At 46.1% G+C, this 22,215-nt stretch overlaps 1 protein-coding gene across 1 annotated transcript; it reads left to right on the forward strand.

The window, feature by feature from the left end:
• The first annotated feature begins 85 nt into the window (after positions 1-85).
• ndufb5 (NADH:ubiquinone oxidoreductase subunit B5) lies at positions 86-19,935 on the forward strand. The gene is made up of 6 exons (XM_038815229.1): positions 86-291; positions 1,708-1,793; positions 7,977-8,043; positions 12,622-12,683; positions 13,993-14,099; positions 19,644-19,935. Exons 1-6 carry the CDS (start codon positions 174-176, stop codon positions 19,762-19,764), a joined length of 561 nt encoding a protein of 186 aa, XP_038671157.1. The 5' UTR covers positions 86-173; the 3' UTR covers positions 19,765-19,935.
• Positions 19,936-22,215: the final 2,280 nt, after the last annotated feature.

A 22,215-nucleotide genomic window follows, 5' to 3' on the forward strand; every position in this document is an offset into this window, starting at 1 on the left:
TTAGCCCTTCACAAAGGTTCTTCAAAACTAGGAAGGGTACAATTTCGAGGTTTATTAAAACAACCACCTGTCTTATTGTGGAATATGATGGCTGATCCTGTTGCCTTGATCAAAGATGGCGCCCGCCGGTTTCCGCTCAAAGTGACCGCTGCAGTGATCTGGGAATAACAAAGATGGCGGTGCTAAGTGTCTTGCGGGCCGCCGCCGCTCTGGTGGTTCGGCGTTCTCCTCCCAAATTGCAGCATCTAGCTGGAAACAATCTGCTCCGGGCCTTTCCTGTAGCTTCCAAAGGTATGGCTGGCGTGTACCGACTCTTTGTTCAGTTTGGCTGACTGGGCAGGGCAACCGATTGACCTTGTAAAGTGCAGCAGGCTACAACAACAACTTATCTTTATATAGCAGCCTAGTGTACTAAATTGCCCGACGGTACTCCACAGGAGAGTTCGCAGACAACATTTGACACTGAGCCCGTCAGGTGAGATTGTATTAGGGCAGGTGACCTAAAGGTGGGTCAAAAAGATCGGTGTTAATGAGTGTTTTAAAGGAGGAGAGCAAGGTAGGGAATTGGAAGATTGAAGAAGAATATTCCAGAGCTTAAAATTTAGGAAGCTAAAGATTAAACCTTTAATGGTGGAACCATTAAAATTTGGGACGTTCAAGAGATTGGAATTAGAGGAAAGCAAGTCTCAGAAAATTATGGGAGTGAAGGAGATTGCAGGGATTAATGGCATGGATGGATTTGAAATTGAGGTGTTGCTTAACTGGAAACGTTTGTAAGTCAGCAAGTGCAGAGTTGGTGGGTGAACAGGACTTGGAGCGAGCCTACATGGGCAGTAGGGTTTTAAATAACCTCAAATCTGTAGGGGGTAAAATATAGGGGGCTGACTCAATAGTCAAGTGATAACAAAGGCTGGATGAGGGTTTCTGTGACAGATGAATGGAGGCAGGGTAGGAGTCAGGTAATGTAACAAATGTGTATTAGGCAGTTTTTGTCTTGGCACCAATATGTAGTTGGGAGTGTATTTCAGGGTTAGGTATCACACAAAGATTGCAAATAGTCTAGTTCAGCCTCAAGACAATACAGCAGAAGGATGGAGTTGGTGGTTAGGAATTAATCATTGATCACAGGAGCAGTAGGGGTACAGGACCTGCTGCAAGTTAACACTGGGGCAGCAGAATTTTAGATAACCTCAAGTTTATGGAGGATAGAATGGAGACCAACCAGGATGCATCAGAACAGTTAAGTCTAGAAGTAACAAAAACGTGTGGGTTCAGTAGCAGATGAACTGAGACAGGGGCATAGATAGGCAATGTTATGGAATGTGAACAGATGATCTTCGTGATGGCATGAGTGTGAGGTCAGAAGCTCATCTTGGTTCAAATGTGACACCATGGTTGCAAGCATACCGGCATATTGTCAGACTATTGCCAGGGAGAGAGATGGAGTCAGTAGCCAGGGACAGTGTTTGGAATACAGACTGAAAGCAATGGCTTTATTCTTCCCGATATTTAATTGGAGAGCATTTCTCCTCCGGTACTGCGTCTCAGGTAAGCAGTTTTATTACTTAGCAATAGTGGAAGAGTCTGGAGAGGTGATGTTGACGTAGAGCTGGGAGTCATCAGTGTATATGTGAAAACTAACACTGTTTCAGAGGTGCATTTATTATTTTTCTATTGAATGTGTTTGTGTTCTTTGTTATATTCTAGTTGCAGTTCGGCATGGCAGTAATGGAAAACAGATATTTGCTATCAAGTCCAGTCAGTATTACGACAGTCGTTTTCTGCATCTCCTGGTATGTATCAAAGTTACATCTGCAATTAGGTCAATTAATCCATTAGCATGGAAAGGTACACTGCCTGATATTGAATATGAAGAAGTAAAAAAAATGTAGTCATGGGGCCATGGGTTAGCAATCATACTTTGGGGGGGGGGGGGGGGGGGGGGGGGGGGATAAACTGTAGGTTCAATTATTTTTGTACAAATAAGAGCATACTTCTTGAAAATCTTTGCTGTAAGGTTTTTGAAACATTTATTAGAGAAGAATTATGAACTTTGTTACTGACAGGAAGGAGGTTAACTTAAACAGCATCAATCTCTCCTCTCACCACCCGTCTATAACCAGAAAGGGGCTACAATTTGTTTCCCTCTTTATTAACTGTGGCATATTTCCCAACCCTTTTGTGTGATCTCCTTTTCCATTCATAACCCCACAGCAAACTCATGATGAAGTAAAAAGGGTTAGTTTATTTGCACATGTTCAAAACAGGAAAGGACGGTCACAATGTTGCCTCCACATTCGGACGTTATAGAGAGGGATAGAGAAAAGAAGATTTTACAGTACAGAGACCAAGGAGAAAATGAATATTGGTTCATGCGAGTTCCACAGTCCAAAATCTTTTTTTTTAAAATAATTTTTATTGAAATTTTTGAAAAATGTATAACAACAGAACAATAATAATAATAACAATAATAAACACCCCCCCGGCACCACATAATGAATCCCCCCCCCCCCCCCCAACCCAATAAACAACAAAATAAATTAACAAAAAATTAAATTAACATAAACAATGCCCCCCTGAAACCTCCCCCCCGGGTTGTTGCTGCTGCTGACCTAGTTCCCTATCGTTGAGCCAGAAAGTCGAGGAAAGGCTGCCACCGCCTAAAGAACCCTTGCACCGACCCCCTCAGGGCGAATTTGACCTTCTCCAGCTTGATGAATCCCGCCATGTCATTGATCCAGGTCTCCACGCTTGGGGGTCTCGCATCTTTCCATTGCAACAAGATCCTCCGTCGGGCTACTAGGGACGCAAAGGCCAAAACACCAGCCTCTTTCGCCTCCTGCACTCCCGGCTCCACCCCAACCTCAAATATCGCGAGTCCCCAGCCTGGTTTAACCCTGGAGCCTACCACCCTCGACGCCGTTCTTGCTACCCCCTTCCAGAAATCCCCCAGTGCCAGGCATGCCCAAAACATATGGGCATGATTCGCTGGGCTCCCCGAACACCTAATGCACCTGTCCTCGCCCCCAAAAAACCTCCTCATTCTCGTCCCGGACATATGAGCCCTGTGCAGTACCTTGAACTGGATGAGCCTAAGCCTCGCACATGAAGAGGAGGAGTTCACCCTCTCCAGGGCGTTCGCCCATGTCCCCTCCTCAATCTGCTCCCCCAGCTCCACTTCCCACTTAGCCTTCAGCTCCTCTACCGACGCCTCCTCCACCTCCTGCATCACCTGGTAGATGTCAGACACCTTCCCATCCCCTACCCACACCCCCGAAAGCACCCTATCCCTTACCCCCCGCGGGGGCAGCAAAGGGAACCCCTCCACCTGCAGCCTAGCAAACGCCTTGACCTGAAGGTACCTGAACATATTCCCCGGGGGGAGCTCAAACTTCTCCTCCAGCTCACCCAGGCTCGTAAACCTCCCATCAATGAACAGGTCTCCCAACTTCCTTATGCCCGCCCTGCGCCACCCCAGGAACCCGCCATCACTGTTCCCCGGGACGAACCGGTGGTTCCCCCGCAGCGGGGCCTCCACCGAGCCCCCCACTTCCCCCCCTGTGTCGCCTCCACTGCCCCCATATCTTGAGGGTAGCCGCCACCACCGGGCTCGTCGTGTACCTCGTTGGAGGGAGCGGCAACGGCGCCGATACCAGTGCCTCCACAGGACGCCATCTCCATCCGTTTCCATGCTGCCCCCTCCCCATCTATTACCCACTTACGTACCATCGAGACATTAGCCGCCCAATAGTACCCAGAGAGGTTGGGCAGCGCCAACCCCCCTCTATCCCTGCCCCGCTCCAAAAAGACCATCCTCACCCTCGGGAGTCCCGTGCGCCCAAACAAATCCCGTGATGCTGCTGTTCACCCTCCTAAAAAAGGCCCTCGGAATGAAAATGGAGAGGCACTGAAACAAAAACAAAAACCTCTGGAGCACCGTCATTTTAACGGACTGTACTCTACCCAACGACAGCGGCAGCATGTCCCACATTTTAAACTCCTCCTCCATCTGCTCCACCGACCTAGTAAAATTAAGCTTATGCAAAGTCCCCCAACTCCTAGCCACCTGAACCCCCAGGTACCTAAAACTCCTCACTGCCCTTTTTAGCGGGAGCCTACCAATCCCCTCCTCCTGATCTCCCGGGTGTACAACAAACAGCTCGCTCTTGCCCAGGTTCAACTTATAGCCCGAGAAACTCCCAAACTCAGCAAGTATCTCCATCACCTCCGGCATTCCCCCCACCGGGTCTGCTACATACAGCAGCAAGTCATCTGCATAAAGCGACACTCGGTGCTCCTCCCCACCCCGCACCAGACCCCTCCACCTCCCCGACTCCCTGAGCGCCATGGCCAGAGGCTCAATTGCCAACGCAAAAAGCGAGGGGGGCAGGGGGCACCCCTGCCTCGTCCCATGGTAGAACATAGAACAGTACAGCACAGAACAGGCCCTTCGGCCCTCGATGTTGTGCCGAGCAATGATCACCCCACTTAAACCCACGTAACCCGTATCCCAACAATCCCCCCATTAACCTTACACTACGGGCAATTTAGCATGGCCAATCCACCTAACCCGCACATCTTTGGACTGTGGAGGAAACCGGAGCACCCGGAGGAAACCCACGCACACACGGGGAGGATGTGCAGACTCCACACAGACAGTGACCCAGCCGGGAATCGAACCTGGGACCCTGGAGCTGTGAAGCATTGATGCTAACCACCATGCTACCGTGAGGCCCCTTCTACCGTGAGGTCCCGAAGAGGTAGAGCCTGAAGTACTCGGACATTCTCCCATTTGTCGCTACACTCGCCATCGGGGCCTCGTACAGCATCCTCACCCATTTAATAAACCCCTCCCCAAACCCGAACCTCTCCAACACCTCCCACAAGTACCCCCACTCAACCCTATCAAAGGCCTTCTCCGCATCCAATACCACCACAATCTCCGCCTCTCCTTCTGCCGCCGGCATCATTATCACATTTAGCAGCCTTCGCACGTTAGTGTTCAGCTGCCTCCCCTTCACAAAACCCGTCTGATCTTCATGTATCACCCCGGCACACAGTCCTCTATTCTAGTGGCCAAGATCTTTGCCAGCAACTTGGCATCCACATTCAGCAGTGAAATTGGCCTATATGATCCACACTGCAAGGGATCCTTATCTCGCTTCAGGATCAGGGAAATCAGCGCCCGTGACATCGTCGGGGGCAAAACTCCCCCCTCCCATGCCTCATTAAAGGTCCGAACCAACAGGGGGCCCAACAGGTCCACGTCTTTTCTATCAAGTTCAACCGGGAACCCATCCGGTCCCGGCGCCTTCCCCGACTGCATGTGGCCAATCCCTCTACCAGCTCCTCCAACTCGATCGGCGCCCCCAGTCCCTCCACGTGCTCCTCCTGCACCCTTGGAAATCGCAGTCTGATCAAAAAGCTCTCCATTCTCTCTCTCTCTCTCTCTCTCTCTCTCTCTCTCTCTCTCTCTCTCTCTCTCTCTCTCTTTCCCCCCCCCACCCACCACCGGTGGCTCCGACCGGTACAGTTCCCTGTAGAAGTCCCTAAAGACCCCATTGACCTCTGCCCCCTGCCACACCACATTCCCACCCCTATCTTTCACTCCTCCAATCTCCCTAGCCGCGTCTCGCTTGCGAAGCTGATGCGCCAGCATCCTGCTCGCCTTCTCTCCGTACTCATCCAGAGTCCAAAATCAAAGTCTAATGAGATATTCCTTCACTGAGGTCAGCAGGCTGAAACCAATGTTGTCAAATTCACTTTTCCAGTGGTGTTGTGGGTCGTATCTCAAACAACGACGAATCAGACTACAGAAGGGAGGTAGATCCCTTGGTTGCATGGTGTACCGGAAACAACCTCTACCCCCCCCCCCCCCCCCCCCCCCCCGTCTATATCAAAAGGCCCCAAAGTGGAGATGGTCAATAGTTTTAAGTTCCTGGGGTCACCATCACCAACAGTCTGTCACGTTAATGCAACAGTCAAGAAAGCCCAACAACGTCTCTACTTCCTACGGAAGCTAAAGAAATTCAGCATCGACTCTCTCAAACTTCTACAGGTGTGCCATAGAGAGCATCCTATTCGGCTGCATCACAGCTTGATATGGCAACTGCTCGGCCCAAGTTCGCAAGAAACTGCAAAGTGTGGTGAACTCAGCTCAAGCGTCACACAAGCTTGCCACCCTTCTATTGATTCTGTCTACACCTCCTGCTGCCTCAGGAAGGCAGACAGCATTGTCAGAGATCCCTCCCACCCAGTCTTTGCCCTCTTCCAGACCCTTCCATCAGGCAAAAGATACAGAAGTCTGAAAACCTGCACAGCCAGACATAGGAACAGCTTCTTCCCCACAGCTACTAGACTGCTCAATGATTCTCTCTCAGACTGATCTGGTCCCTGTAAGAACACTATTCATGACCCCCTATGCTGCTCTTACTCTTGTATTTGCTTTGTTTGGCCCCTGTTCCACATTGTAACCAATCACTATTTGTCAATGTACTCTGTCGATTATTCTTTTTTCTACTGTGGACGTTCCCTTGGCCGCAGAAAAATATTTTTCACTGTACTTCGGTACATGTGACTCAATCAATCAAGATGACTTGGGCAAACACAGATGAATCAGTCTCGAAGGTGATGACAGAACTTTCAACAGAAGCGTAGATGAGGTCAGGTGTTCAACTTCGGCAGAGCTTCTTTCTCTGGCCATGAGTCAGATATTAAAGAGCAGATTGAGCTCTTCAGCCCAGCAAGGCAATAATGCTTGTTCAACAAGCCAGATCTTCCACAAAGGATGTGTATCCATGGTCTGGAATTCAAAGGTTGCCATGTCTCAGCCATTATGAGTTGAAAGGAAGGTTGGAAGGGCCTTTCTGAAACTGCAGTGGAGCTTCTTTTGTTCTGGGGTCACAGGCTGACTGAAATAACATTGAGCCTATCTATATTTTATAAACAACAGTGTGAGTTCTCACAGATTCTTTAAGACTTTCCACATAAAATCCCAGGTTTAAGTGTATTAAATTCACATGGTTTGCGTTTAGTTTCTTGGTACAACAAACACATTCATATTTGTAATTCATAGATTCAAGTTTTGATTTATGCAAACACTGATGAATTAGTATTGTAGAACTGCCCATGATCTTTGAACTCCTTAATTTTTGACCTTGTGCAGCCCCAATTTCCATTGCCCTTTGTCGGCTCTTAAGTTCCAGAATTCTCTACTTAAACTGCCCCACTTTTCTAACTCTCCTTTTGAGACCTATTTCTTTGATTAAGTTTTTGGACACCTATCTTATTCTAGCTTTATGGGCCTGGTGTAAAATTTTGTGAATTTTTTGGTGAAGTGTCTTGTAATGTTTTATTACAAAGGCTCGAAATGAAGTGAAAGTTGGTGGTGTTAATGACTTGTGATATTGTGTCTGTGCCAGATACATAGGTGTCTTGCTACAGGCCACTTATCCTGTCTATTTTCACAATGTTCGTTGCAGGAATCCCATTTTATTGCAAATAATGATATTTTGTAATTTGAGAGTGCAGACTTTAAGAATGAGAATATGTTGGAAAAAGAGACATGCTGTTGAAGCGTTCCGTCTTGCACTCATCAGGACAGACACAAGAATACCACATTTCAAAGGGAGCAACATTTTATACTGCATATGAAAAGAGTGCTGTTGGCTCTGAATGCTGGAGGCATTGCCATGGCAAATGCCCATGGGATATTGTTTCCCCATGCTTTAGTTTAATTTTAAAAATGTGCAATGTCTGGGCATGTTCCTTTTGCCTGTTGAGGAGGTCCCTGCCTAATTAAGCTATAAAGCAAGCTCAACTGGTCATCTTAAACTGTTATTGGCAGCTTATTAGTGATAATTGAAATATTAATAATTCTAAACCTTTACATCATTAAATTAGTGTATACAGCTTTAAACATGGTGAAAGTTGCATTAATAAATTTGATTACAAATTCTCAATTTTTCTTTCTGCAGAGATTCTATATTTTATTGACTGGAATACCAATAGCTGCACTAATCACATTTGTGAATATTTTTATTGGTAAGTATTTTATAATAATCATAAATGAAATAAACATTATTGATAAATGAATGGAATAAGCACATTGACATTGAAATAAAATTGAAAGGGAACTGTGGTATTGTTACTAAACTAATAATCCAGAGTTTTGGACCAATGTTCTGGAGGCATGAATGCAAGTTCTACAGCAGTAACTGAGGAGTTTAAATTCAGTTAGTTAAGTAAATCTGGAATAAAATCTTGTATCAATAATAATAAAAATATTTTATTGTCACATGTATGAAGTTACTGTAATAGTGATCATTGGATTTGATTATTAACAGTGACTATTGGATTGTTGTAAAATCCTGTCTGGTTCACCAATGTCCCCAAGGGAAAGAAATCTACTGTCCTAACCCAGTCTTGTTTATATTCTTTTTGAGTAGAACGGTAAATTAATCAAATGAACTAATAAACAGCCCCTTAAACGGGCACTATAACCAAAATAAAAACAAAAGTTTTAAAGTAAATTTAAAACAGTGTTCCCAGGGCTGATGATGCACTCCACCCTCTGCAGAGCCCACAGATCATGGCAGGCTGCCAGTCTGGTTTATATGTGACTCCAGACCCATTGCAATAGGATTTCCTCTTAATTGCTGCCTGAAGTGGCCTACCAAGTCACTCAGGTGTGTAAATTCTCTACAAAAGGCGAATGAGTATAAATCTAGATGGATCACCCATCATTAGCCTCGGATTTGTGCAACGAAGGCATAGACAAAGCTAAGATATGGGGACATGTGCTAAAATTGGGAGAGATGGCCCACAGATGAGTAAAGCAACAGCCTGACATAGCCATACTTGCAGAATCATACCTTGCAGCCAATGGAGAGCTCCATCCCATTCCTCGATGTCCTGCCCCACCACCAGGATAGAGTGGCAGTACACTGCTATGTGGTTGGGAGTCGGTGGCTCTGGGAGATCTCAACTTTGATTCTTTATTCCATAACGTCTTGAGCACTAGGTTAAACATGACAAAGACGCCCGCTGATAACCTACTAACCTCCTGGATCTGTACTCCTCTGTAGAACTGGAAGAAGCACTGAGGGCAGCCAGTGTACAGAATGTACTCTGGGTAGTGAACTTCAATATTCTTCACTAACGGTGGCTTGGTAATACTACTCCTGTCTGAGCTGGCCATGTCTTGAAGGACGTAAATGCTTGGCTAGGTCTGCAATAGGTGGTGAGAGAACCAACAGAAAAGAAAAACTTGCCTGAATTCAACCTTAAACCTCCTATTGCAAATGCATCTGTGTATAACAGTATTTGTAGAAGTGACCACCGCACAGTTCCTGTGGTGACAACGTCTTGTATTCTCTCTGAGGACACCCTTGTTTGTTTGTTTGGCACTACCATCTTGCTAAAGGAAATGAAATAAATAGGATAGATTCAGATCTAGCAACTCAAAATGGGCAACCACGAGGTGCTGTGGGTCAGCAGCAGCAGCAGCAGAATTGTATCCAACCACAATCTGTAACCTCATGACCTGCCATATCACTTACTTTACCATTACCATGAAACCAGTATCTCAATCCTGGTTCAAAGAAGATTGTGAAGCAGTATACCTAAAAAGAAAAGCAAGGTGCCTACCTGGGGAAGTTACAACACAGGACTAGATGCAGGCGAAACAATAAAAGTAGCTATAGGCAGAGATATGCAAATCCACAACCAGTGCATCAGATCAAAGCTCTGAAGTCCTGCCAAATCCAGCCAAGAAAGTTTACGGGCAATTAAACAATTCACGGGAGGAGAATCCGTGAATATCATTCTGCACCTGCCCACTAATCTTCTGCAATTCTTGTACTGGGACACCCAGCTCCCTCTGCATCTCAGAGCCCAGCAATTTCACACTATTTAGATAATATGCTTTTTTAGTTATTCTGCCAAAATGGCCAACCTCACATTTTCCCCCAATTTACATTTAGTAAGGATAGAAAGTTAGGAATAGGCGGAGGGTGGTTCTGTTAATTAAAAATGACATTAGCTCAATAGAGAGGGTGACCTAATTTCAATGAAACCAGGATACAGAAGCAGTTTGTTAGAGATGAGAAATGATAAAGCATGGAGACACTTGTGGGAGAGGTTTACAGGCCCCTAAAAGTATCCACATATTAGGACAGTGCTTTCAGGTGGTACTTACTCACCAATAGCCTGCTTCTAGTCTCTCCCACAAGAGGAAACATGTTCCTGATATCTAATCTATCAAGTTCAGGATCATATGTTTCAATAAGATCGTTTCTCATTCGTCTAAACTCCATTGTGCGGCCCAGCCTTTCTTTATAAGATAAGCCCTTCATCCCAGGAATGAGCCGAGTGAACCTTCTCTTAACTACTAATGGCGGCACGTTATCACAGTGGTTAGCACTGTTGCTTCACAGCACCAGGGTCCCAGGTTCAGTTCCCGGCTTGGGTCACTGTCTGTGCAGAGTCTGCACGTTCTCCCCGTGTCTGCGTGGGTTTCCTCCGGGTGCTCCAATTTCCTCCCATAGTCCAAAGATGCGCAGGTTCGGTGAATTGGACATTCTGAATTCTCCCTTTGTACCCGAAGAGGTGCCAGAATGTGACGACTAGGAGCTCTTCACAATAACTTAATTGCAGTGTTAATGTAAGCCTACCTGTGACAATAAAGATTGTTATTGCAATTATATGTATATTTTCAAATAAGAAGACCAAGACTGCACATAAAATTTTAGGTGTGGTCTCACCAAGGCCATATATAGAACATAGAACAGTACAGCACAAACCAGGCCCTTCGGCCCTCGATGTTGTGCCGAGCTTTGTCCGAAACCAAGATCAAGCTATCCCACTCCGTGTCATTATGGTGTGCTCCATGTACCTATCCAATAACCGCTTGAAAGTTCCTAAAGTGTCCGACTCCACTATCACAGCAGGCAGTCTATTCCACACTCTAACCACTCTCCGAGTAAAGAACCTACCTCGGACATCCTTCCTATATCTCCCACCCTGAACCTTATAGTTATGCCCCCTTGTAATAGCTACATCATGCAGTAACTTCTCTACTTTTATATTCTATTCCTCTTGCAATAAACAACATTCTACTTGCTTTCCTCATCACTTGCTGCACCTACATATTATGGGAATATAGTCATGGGAATCGGGAGGAAAATACTCCACTAGTTGGAGTCATATTTAGCACAAAGGAAAATGGTTGTGGCTGTTGGGAGGTCAATCATCTTAGTCCTAGGACATTGCTACAGATGTTCCTTGGCAATGTTCTAGGACTATTCGTGTTCGTCGTTTAGCTGCTGTTGTATAAAGAGTCAACGGTACTGCTCCTTTTTACGAACATCTTTATTTCACTTTAACAGACTCTGCACAAAACTCTATTTACAAATCACCTGACACAAAAGTCACCTGACACAAAAGCCACCTGAAGCCCCTTTACATATTAGTGTAAATTATTGGATACTTAACATAAATAAGACAACTAATTGGAATGTCTCTGAACCTATTACTTAACAATTCATCTTTAGTTGTTACATTCATGGCTTTCCCTCCATAAGGTTTGAAGTGGGCATATTCTCTGATGATTGCCCAGTATCTAGTTCCATTCACAACTCCTCCGGTAACAAAATACTCCATGCCTGCATAGAGAAAGACCCGGACAACGTTCAGACTTAGTTGTGTAAGTGATAAATGCCAGGCCTTGACCATCTCCAACAAGATGGAATCTAATTGCCTTTCCTTGATATTCAATGGCTGAATTCCCCCACTATCAACATCCTGCCACAAAAAACGGCCACAAAATTGTTGTAGCAGATCAAAGACTGAGCTTTCTATAGCAAATAACTCGGCCTCTGACACCCCAAAGTTTTGGCCACATTTCTGGACATAAGACAGGACCGTGATGGAGTACTTGCCTGAATAAGTGCAGCTGCAACAACAGCTGAAGACGCATGGGAATCCAGGATTAAACAGTTTGCTTAAGTGACACTCCATCCACCACTTAAACTTTTCACCACCATGGCTGGTGTGTTGTGTACTGACAAGATGCACCGCAGCAACTTGCCAAAACGTCTTCAACAGCACCACCCAACTCATTATCTCTACCACAAAGAAGGTCAAGGGACAGTAGGACCATGGAATATTACAACTTACAAGTTTCTCTCCAATTTGGAAATATATCGCCACATCACTGTTGCTGGGTCAAAATCGTGGAACTCCCTGTATCACACTAGCTGTGGTTCAAGAAAGTGACTCACCAGCAATTTTATGGGGATGGGGATGGACAATACATCCCATGAATAATTATAACTCCGTTTTCAAGTTTGTAATTATAATTATTCCTCAAATAAATTGAATTATCTTTAATGAAGTTAGCAGTTGAAAAATTACATTCAGTTAAAGTATAAATGTTTGAAACTAGCAAAATATAACTGTTTAATAATACAGGGCATACAATTCAGAGCTGGGTAAAACCGCATTTATTTCACTAATGAATAAAAAGTTAATTCTCCAGTGCCATGACAAGAGTCAATTCTTCTTGGGAAGAGAATAAATGTTTTTTTAAAAGGAATGTGTCAATGGTGTTGCATTTCACAGGTGAGGCTGAGCTTGCAGAGATCCCTGAAGATTATGTTCCAGAGCACTGGGAGTACTTAAAGGTATAATATGTTTCTTATTATGAAAGCTCGCTGCCAGCCATGAATTGCAATATTTCTTAACTGAGCTTAGCACAGTTTTAGATATACATTAATTAACAGTTAAGCGTGGCTGTGGAGGCATACCATCCCACTTTTTGTTGACTCATCTATAGAAGACAATAATCTAACTCCATTTAAAATAAAATATGCATGTGGAGATATTAAATAGTGTTAGAACATAGAACATAGAACAGTACAGCACAGAACAGGCCCTTCGGCCCTCGATGTTGTGCCGAGCAATGATCACCCTACTTAAACCCACGTAACCTGTATACCCCATTAACCTTACACTACGGGCAATTTAGCATGGCCAATCCACCTAACCCGCACATCTTTGGACTGTGGGAGGAAACCGGCGCACCCGGAGGAAACCCACGCACACACAGGGAGGACGTGCAGACTCCACACAGACAGTGACCCAGCCGGGAATCGAACCTGGGACCCTGGAGCTGTGAAGCATTGATGCTAACCACCATGCTACCGTGAGGCCCCTCTTGGTCCCCAGTGTTGGGAGAGTGTTTAGGGAGAGTGTATGGCAGGGATGTGGGAAGTCTGGACTTGATACTATAGAAGGAGAACAGAATTGATAAAATTGTTGGGGTAGGTAGGGGAAAATGGTCTTCTGTTGAGAAGATATTACAAAGGACAATGGTAAATAAATAGGCTTTGAGGTAGTGGGAACCACAAATCTGGTATGGAAAGGACAAAAGCTATTAGAAAGTTAAATGAGAGGTTGAATTACATTTTCACAGTCACAATTTAGTGGCATATCTGATTTGAAAACAAAATTGAACATTTTAGAAATAATAGCTATGGAGGGTGTCATGATTAGGGATATTGTTGTTTCAGCTGTAGTAAGTTTCTGGTCACACTTCTGTCTCCTATGTCAAGGTTTGAGAGTTGAAACCCATCAAGGACTTGTGTGTATCCTAGATGGCACAGTATTAGGGAGCGCTCCAATGTTTGGTTGACATCTTTTAGATCCTTCAAGTTTATCTAGATTATGCAGTGAAGTCTCTGGGGTGGATCTTGAATCATAATTTAAGAGGTGTGAGTGCTAATGCTGAGCTGTCCCTAAATGTGACTTAATGCTTGTATGCTGAGATTATCAAAGAAGCATAGGTGCTGGCTGTGGAGAAAATCCATAGAGGAATTATTGTCTCATCTGCTGTAAATTCTGGGGAAGAAATGAGCTGTGTGTTTTTAATAAGGTGTTTAGATACCTCTTTAAAAGTAATCCCATGTCTGTAACACTATTTTCTATTTTCAGCACCCCATAACCAGGTGCATTTCAAAATATCTCTATGACCCACCTGAGAAGAGTTATGAGAAAATGTTGGCCCTCATTTCTATTGAAACAGAGAAAGCAGGCCTGAGGTAAGTTTTTTTTAATATATATATATGTGTTTTGTTTTTTTGAAATAATTTTTATTGAAAATTTTTTGAATTTATACAACAATAACGAACCATAGTAAAATACCAAAAATAACAATATTATTAGCAATCCTAAACATTCGCCCCACCTCCATGAACAACACAGCATTTTAACAACAACGCAAATTAACACGGTATTAAGTTCCATAATAGAAACTACAATAAGGAACCCCCCCCCCGGTTGCTGCTGCTATTGACCAAGATACCTATCTTTGAGCTAGGGAGTCCAGAAAAGGCTGCCATCGTTTATAGAACCCTTGTATTGATCCTCTCAGGGAAAATTTGACCCTTTCCAATTTTATAAATCCCGCCATGTCACTGATCCAGGTCTCCACACTTGGGGGCCTCGCATCCTTCCACTGTAGCAAGATCCTTCGTCGGGCTACTAGGGACGCAAAGGCCAGGACACCGGTCTCTTTCGCCTCCTGCACTCCCGGCTCTACCGCAACTCCAAAAATCGCGAGTCCCCACCCTGGTTTGACCCTGGATCCAACCACCTTTGACACCGTCCCCGCCACCCCCTTCCAGAATTCTTCCAGTGCTGGGCATGCCCAGAACATATGGGCGTGGTTCGCTGGACTCCCCGAACATCTGGTGCACCTGTCCTCACCCCCAAAGAACCTACTCATCCTAGTCCCGGACATGTGGGCCCGGTGCAGCACCTTAAATTGGATGAGACTAAGCCTCGCACATGAGGAGGAAGAGTTGACTCTCTCCAAGGCATCCGCCCAAGTCCCGTCCTCTATCTGCTCCCTGAGTTCCTCCTCCCATTTAGCCTTCAGCTCCTCCACTGACGACTCCTCCACCTCCTGCATTACCTTATAGATGTCAGACACCTTCCCCTCTCCGACCCACACCCCAGAAAGCACTCTGTCCATCGTCCCCTGCAAGGGCAGCAAAGGGAATCCCTCTACCTGTCGCCTAGCAAACGCCTTTACCTGCAAGTATCTGAACATGTTCCCTTGGGGAAGGCCAAATTTATCTTCCAGTTCCCCCAGGCCTGCAAACCTCCCGCCAATAAACATGTCCCTCAATTTACTGATGCCCACCCTTTGCCACCCCCTAAATCCCCCATCCCTGTTCCCTGGGATGAACCGATGATTGCCGCCCAATGGAGCCTCCATCGAGCCCCCTGTTTCCCCCCGATGCCGTCTCCACTGTCCCCAGATCCTTAGGGTCGCCGCCACCACCGGGCTCGTGGTAAACCTCCTAGGGGAGAGCAGCAACGGCGCCGTTACCATGGCACCCAGGCTCGTACCTCTACATGACGCCATCTCCATTCTTTTCCACGCCGCCCCTCCCCCCTCCATCACCCATTTACGCACCATTGACACATTGGCCGCCCAATAGTACCCCAGAAGGTTGGGCAGCGCCAGCCCGCCTCTATCCCTCCCTCGCTCCAGGAACACCCTCTTCACTCTCGGAGTCCCATGTGCCCACGCAAAGCTCAAAATACTGCTACTCACTCTCCTAAAGAAGGCCCTGGAGATAAAGATGGGCAGGCACTGAAAGAGGAACAAGAACCTTGGAAGCACCGTCATTTTGATGGACTGTACCCTCCCGGCCAACGACAATGGCAGCATGTCCCACCTCTTGAACTCCTCTTCCATCTGATCTACAAGTCTGGTGAAATTATGTTTGTGAAGAGTCCCCCAGTCCCTGGCCACCTGCACCCCCAGGTACCTAAAGCTCTCCCCTGCCCGCCTAAGTGGGAGCCTACCAATTCCTTCCTCCTGGTCTCCAGGGTGCACCACAAACACCTCACTCTTGCCTAAATTTAATTTATAACCTGAAAAGGTCCCAAACTCAGCCAGCAGCTCCATCACCCCCGGCATCCCTACCACCGGGTCCGCCACATACAGTAACAGGTCATCGGCATAGAACGACACCCTATGTTCCTCCCCACCTCGCACCAAACCTCTCCACCTCTCTGAATCCCTCAACGCCGGCGCCAGCGGCTCGATTGCCAGTGCAAACAACAAGGGGGACAGGGGGCAACCCTGCTTGGTCCCTCGGTAAAGCCGGAAGTACTCCGACCTCCTCCCATTCGTGGCCACGCACGCCATCGGGGCCTCATATAGCAGCCTTACCCATCTTATGAACCCTTCACCAAATCCAAACTTCCCCATCACCTCCCATAAGTACCCCCACTCCACTCTATCGAAGGCCTTCTCCGCATCCTGCGCCACCACTATCTCTGCCTCCCCCTCAATCATGATGACATTCAACAATCTCCGCACATTCGTGTTCAGCTGCCTTCCCTTCACAAAACTTGTCTGGTCCTCGTGCACAACCCCTGGCACACAGTCCTCTATCCTGGTGGCCATGATTTTTGCCAGCACCTTGGCATCTACGTTGAGGAGAGATATGGGCCTGTATGAACCACACTGCTGGGGGTCCTTGTCTCTCTTTAAAATTAACGAGATCAGCGCCCGCGTCATCGTCGGGGGCAAAGTTCCCCCCTCCCACGCTTCATTGAGTGTTCGCACCAGCAAGGGGCCCATGAGGTCCACAAACTTTTTATAAAATTCCACCGGGAACCCATCCGGCCCCAGTGCCTTCCCTGACTGCATCTGCCCGATCCCCTTAACTAGCTCCTCCAGCTCAATCGGCGCACCCAACCCCTCCACCTGCTTCTCCTGCACCTTCAGGAAAGAGAGCCCGTCAAGGAACCTCTCCATTCCCCTCCTCTCCCCCGTTGGCTCCGACCGGTACAGTTCCCTGTAAAAGGCCTTGAAGACCTCATTCACCTCTACCCCCTTCCGCACCACATTCCCACTCTTGTCTCTCACTCCAGCAATTTCCTTAGCCGCATCCCGCTTGCGGAGCTGATTAGCCAGCATCCTACTCACTTTTTCACCATGTTCGTACACTGCCCCTTGTGCCTTCCTCCACTGTGCCTCCGCCTTTCTAGTGGTCAGCAAATCAAATTTAGCCTGCAGGCTGCGCCTCTCCCCCAACAGTCCCTCCTCTGGTGCCTCTGCATACCTCCTGTCTACCTCCAGCATCTTTCCCACCAGTCTATCCCTCTCACTCCTCTCGCTCCTCTCCCTATGTGCCCGGATGGATATCAGCTCCCCACGAATCACTGCCTTCAGGGCTTCCCAGACCACCCCCACCTGAACCTCCCCCGTATCATTCACCTCTAGGTACCCCTCAATACTTGCCCGGACCCTTCTACACACCTCCTCCTCCGCCAACAACCCCACATCCAACCGCCACAACGGGCGCTGGTCCCGCACCTCCCCCATCTCCAACTCTATCCATTGCGGAGCGTGGTCGGAGATTACAATGGCCGAATATAAAGGCCTCCTCCACTCTCGGAATCAGTCCCCTACTCACCACGAAGAAGTCTATCCGAGAGTAGACCCTATGTACGTGGGAGAAGAAAGAGTACTCGCGTGCCCTCGGCCTCACAAACCTCCATGGATCCACCCCACCCACCTGGTCCATAAACCCTCTCAGTACCTTGGCCGCCGCCGGCCTCCTACCTGTCCTAGAGCTGGACCGATCCAGTGAAGGATCCAACACCGTATTGAAGTCCCCCCCCCCCCCCCCCCCCCCCAATGATCAGACCTCCCGCCTCCAGATCCGGGACCCGTCCCAACATACGCCTCATAAAGCCCGCATCGTCCCAATTTGGGGCATACACACAAGCAAGTACCACCTTCTCTCCTTGTAGCCTGCCCCTAACCATAACATACCTACCCCCCTTATCCGCCACCACCTCCGATGCCTCAAACAACACATTTTTCCCCACCAGAATCGCCACTCCCCGGTTCTTCACATCCAACCCAGAGTGGAAAACCTGCCCCACCCATCCCTTCCTCAGGCGGACCTGGTCCGCCACCTTCAGGTGGGTCTCCTGAAGCATTGCCACACCTGCCTTTAGCCCCTTCAGATGAGCAAGTACCCTCGACCGCTTCACCGGCCCATTCAATCCTCTCGCATTCCAGGTGACCAACCGAATCAGAGGGCGTCCCGCCCCCCCCCCCCCTCCCCCGTCGACTAGCCATAGCCCGTCGACTGCCCGCCCCAGGCCAGCACCCCCTGCCCGACCCAGTCCCCACAGCGACAACACCTCTCCTCTGTCCCCCCCAGCCCCCACCAGCTCCTTCCTGACCCTACCAGCAGCAACCCGGTATTCCCCTTTCCCCCCTCCCTTACCCCCCAGGCTAGGAACCCTCCTAGCCGTGAACCGTCCTCCATTGTACTTCCGTGGGTCAGCTAACTTCTGCTGACCCCGGAAACTCCCGCCAATAACCCGACCTCTCCCAAAGTGGGATCATCCCCCAATCTATCCCTCCTCCAGGCACCGCTCCAGCGTGGGGACGAACCAGTTAAGGCCTCGCCTCCCCCGTCATCGTCTCCGCCCCCCAGCGCGGGAAACCAGAGGAAAGCCCGCGCTTTTGCACTGCCCCACCACACCCTTCTGACGCAGCTCCCAAATACCAGCCCCACTCCATACCCCCAACCCGACATAGAATGCAACAAACCCCCCCAACCCTCCCCGCAAGATACAAAACTCAAACAATGCCCCACAGCAAAAAAAAACATAACAGAACAACACCCCCATAAATAACCATATCAAAATTGCAAAAGTACAAAAAAAAAGAGAACACAGCAACAGCAGAAACCAGCAATAAAGCAAGATATATGTATATATATTTGTGATGACAACATTGTCATGGTTACTTTTGAAGCTGTATATTTCAAAATCTATACTACAACTGAAATTGTCTTATACAAAATGACAGTGGTGGTATCAGTTTGCCAAGCATTCACGTAACACAGGCATTTAAAGATGAGACAAATGTAACTTTCAAACAATAATTAGTGCTGGTAGTTTATAGAATTTAAAGCAATTGACACAGCTGAAGTCTCATTTACATCTATATTTGTCAATTCTGATTGATTTGACATAACCCATTACCCCTCCGTCTGCATCTACTAATTTTGGTGCGGAAGGATTGAGTGCAAAGAAGCGCTCTTATCAAAAGGCAGATTTTCATTAATAATAATCTTTTATTGTCACAAGTATGAAGTTACTGTGAAAAACCCCTGGTCGCCACATTCCGGCGCCTGTTCGGGTAAACTGATACAGGAATTGAACCTGCGCTGCTGGCCTTGTTCTGCATCACAAACCAGCTGTCTAGGCCACTGAGCTAAAGCAACCCATATAACCAACCCCTTAGGAGTATGAAATCAGAAATTCTTCAAAGTTGCTGTGTATTAGAACTTTTTAAAATCTAAGGCAATTGGTAGGAATTGTGCAAACATGGCTCATCAGTTACCAGTTTATTAAATGTTGGGAGAGGCCTGGGAGCAAACACTCTCCTCATAGCCTTGGCTAATGCATGATTCTGGGGACAGGATCAGAAATGTTTAACAGTTTGGAAGTTTGTTACCTTTTAAATATTTTAAAAACAGTTTTGGAACTGAAATGTTTGGATTATTAAATTTGTGTTTTGCTTTCTATAATTGTAGGCAGAAGCATCTTGAGGTTCGCCGTCTGATGAGAGAGAGGGGTGATGGTGCTTGGTATCAATTTGAAACTCTGGATAAAAATTTGATAGATAATTCTCCGAAGGCAAACCCAGATTATTAGGTGAACAAAGATTGCTGGAGAATGCTAATTGCCGTTCAAAGGATATGTGAAAAAGTTGTTTAATAAATTATATCATGTCAATATTTGCATCAATATTCTTTTGACACATAAAGTCTCTTCTAGTTGAAGGATGCCTTTTTTTTTTAAATAAAAGTTTTAACCTTCAAGTTGCTAAATTGTAGACAATTTACTTATTAATATTCCCCAAATTGTTTGTGATGCAGACAAGGCCAGCACATGGGTTTGATTCCCGTACCGGCTGGTTTTTCATGAAGGCCCTGCCTTCTCAAACTTGCCCCTCATCTCAGGTGTGATGATCCTCCGATTAAATCACCACCAGTCAGCCCGCAAAGGGGAAAGCAGTCTATGGTCATCTGGAACTATGGTGACTTTATTCCTTCCTGCAGTTGTCTATGTAGTGAGTTCCTGATTTTAGCGGGAAACCTCACAACCTTTAAAAAGTACTTGGATATACTTTTGAAACACCATCAAGGATATGGGACAAAGGCTAGTAAGTGGGATTAGCGTGAGATTAGGGGTAGTTATCTTCAGTGCAAACTCGATGGACCAAAGCCCTTTTTCTGCGCTGTACTGCTCTATGACCTAGGGTAATGCTCTGGGGACCTGGGTTCAAATCCCACCACGGCAGATGGTTAAATATTCAAACGATGATCATGAAATCATTGTTAATTGTTATAAAAACCCATCTGGTCCACTAATGTACTTTAGGGAAGAGAATCTGTCATCGGTACCTGGTCTGGTCTCGCCTTCATGTGGCTCCAGATGAGGTTGACCCTGAAATGGCCTAGCCATCCACTGGCAAGTCAGGAATGGGCAATAAATGATGGCCTAGCCATTCCCCCCCCCCACAACCCATGAATTTTTAAAAATGTAACTGGAAAGTTGACAAAAGTGATTGCGAAGCTGGTAGATCGTTGTAAAATCGCAACTGGTTTACTGATATCATTTTAGGGAGGGAAACCTGTCATCCATTCAGTACGATTGACTTTTAATTGTCTCTGAAGTGGTCCAGCAACCACTGTATGAAATCACTGTGGCGACTAAGAATGGGCATTAAATGCTGGTCTTTCCAGTGTCAGTCCTATTCTTTTTTGTAAAATGAGGATAATAAAGGTGGAGAAGAACATTTATGAAATGGGTGGTAAGAGGTGGGCTTAATGCTGAGTTCCTTGGTTCTTGGGATAACTATATTGGGATTGGGGTGAATCAGATTACAGCAGATTTTGGAGGGGAAAATTGACTGGGATTTCTACTCACAATTACAATTCACTGGTCCCGATTTTCTGTGGACATGATTAAATAAGGCAATGTCAACATTTTGCCAACTCATTTAATGCCTCCCACCTTCTTGCCCTATCACAGAGCTTCCCTTTTGTTCTTTTTCCCCCATCCTCCAATACTTGACCTCAAAACCCAGTATTCCACTGTTTGGATGAAAGGTCATGACCTGAAACATTAATCCTGTTTCTTTCGCCACAGATGATCCCTGAACTGCTGTGTGTTCCCACCATTTTCTGTTTATATTTCAGATTTCCAGAATCTGCAGTATTTTACTTTTAAATATCAAATGTAATAATATTTTAAGATCTAGTTTTAATGGTAATGATCAAGATAAAATCGCACAATTAAAACATTTTTTGGAATAGTCGCACAGTTCAGTTACTCCCAATTTTTAAAAATGTTTTCTCAAAAATTATCTTTACATATTGCCAAAGCTGTATTTCCAGTCGATCAGTTCATATTGTGAGCCCTCCAACATGCATTCTAATACATTTCCAAGTAGGAGGAATTTCATTTTAAGTGTCTTTGAATGTTTATTTCAAAAAATTTAAAATAACAGGGATTGAAATGTCTATGATTATGAATATTTGCTACTTTTCCCATAGATGTCTGTCTTTTACTGCCCTCTACTGTAATAATCAATGCACTGCAAATACATTACAGATATTCGCAGCATATTCCAACTGGATAGAAATGTAGCCAGATAATTCTGTAGTCATTGACGCAACATTCTAATAGGGTTGTACCCAGAAATAATAAATTGAAGTAGATATTCTAGTTGCCACAATTTCAAAATTCAACCTTGCATGTCCTCTTTCCGATTATGCTTAGCATCTTAAAATATGGAAACGTGCCCAGCTGTGAAAATGTTGATTCTTCCATGACAAAAAACCTCTGTAGTCAATTTTATTGGTTGAAGTGCAGTCACTATTGAAATTCTTCCAGAGGGTCATGGCAGATGGGAATTTCAGACCAATAACATACTTTCAATGTAGTCTTTAAACTAATGTGAATTCCAGGACAGATAATAGGCAGTTTCACCATATCCTAAATAGCAGAATTTTGCTGTGCTTTAGTTCATGTTGTTCCTGACATCTCTGAAGCATACATTTTTTTAAAGGCTACCTGTGGATTTGTCATATTTCAATC

Source organism: Scyliorhinus canicula, chromosome 13, assembly GCF_902713615.1.
Source record: "Scyliorhinus canicula chromosome 13, sScyCan1.1, whole genome shotgun sequence".
Lineage (NCBI taxonomy): Eukaryota > Metazoa > Chordata > Chondrichthyes > Carcharhiniformes > Scyliorhinidae > Scyliorhinus > Scyliorhinus canicula.

Excerpts from the sequence above, each read along its gene's own strand:
- ndufb5 (XM_038815229.1), top strand. The coding sequence starts at position 174 with ATGGCGGTGCTAAGTGTCTTGCGGGCCGCCGCCGCTCTGGTGGTTCGG. Across the intron at positions 1,794-7,976 it reads GTCGTTTTCTGCATCTCCTG|AGATTCTATATTTTATTGAC; the intron begins GTATGTATCAAA and ends TTCTTTCTGCAG. Across the intron at positions 14,100-19,643 it reads ACAGAGAAAGCAGGCCTGAG|GCAGAAGCATCTTGAGGTTC; the intron begins GTAAGTTTTTTT and ends CTATAATTGTAG.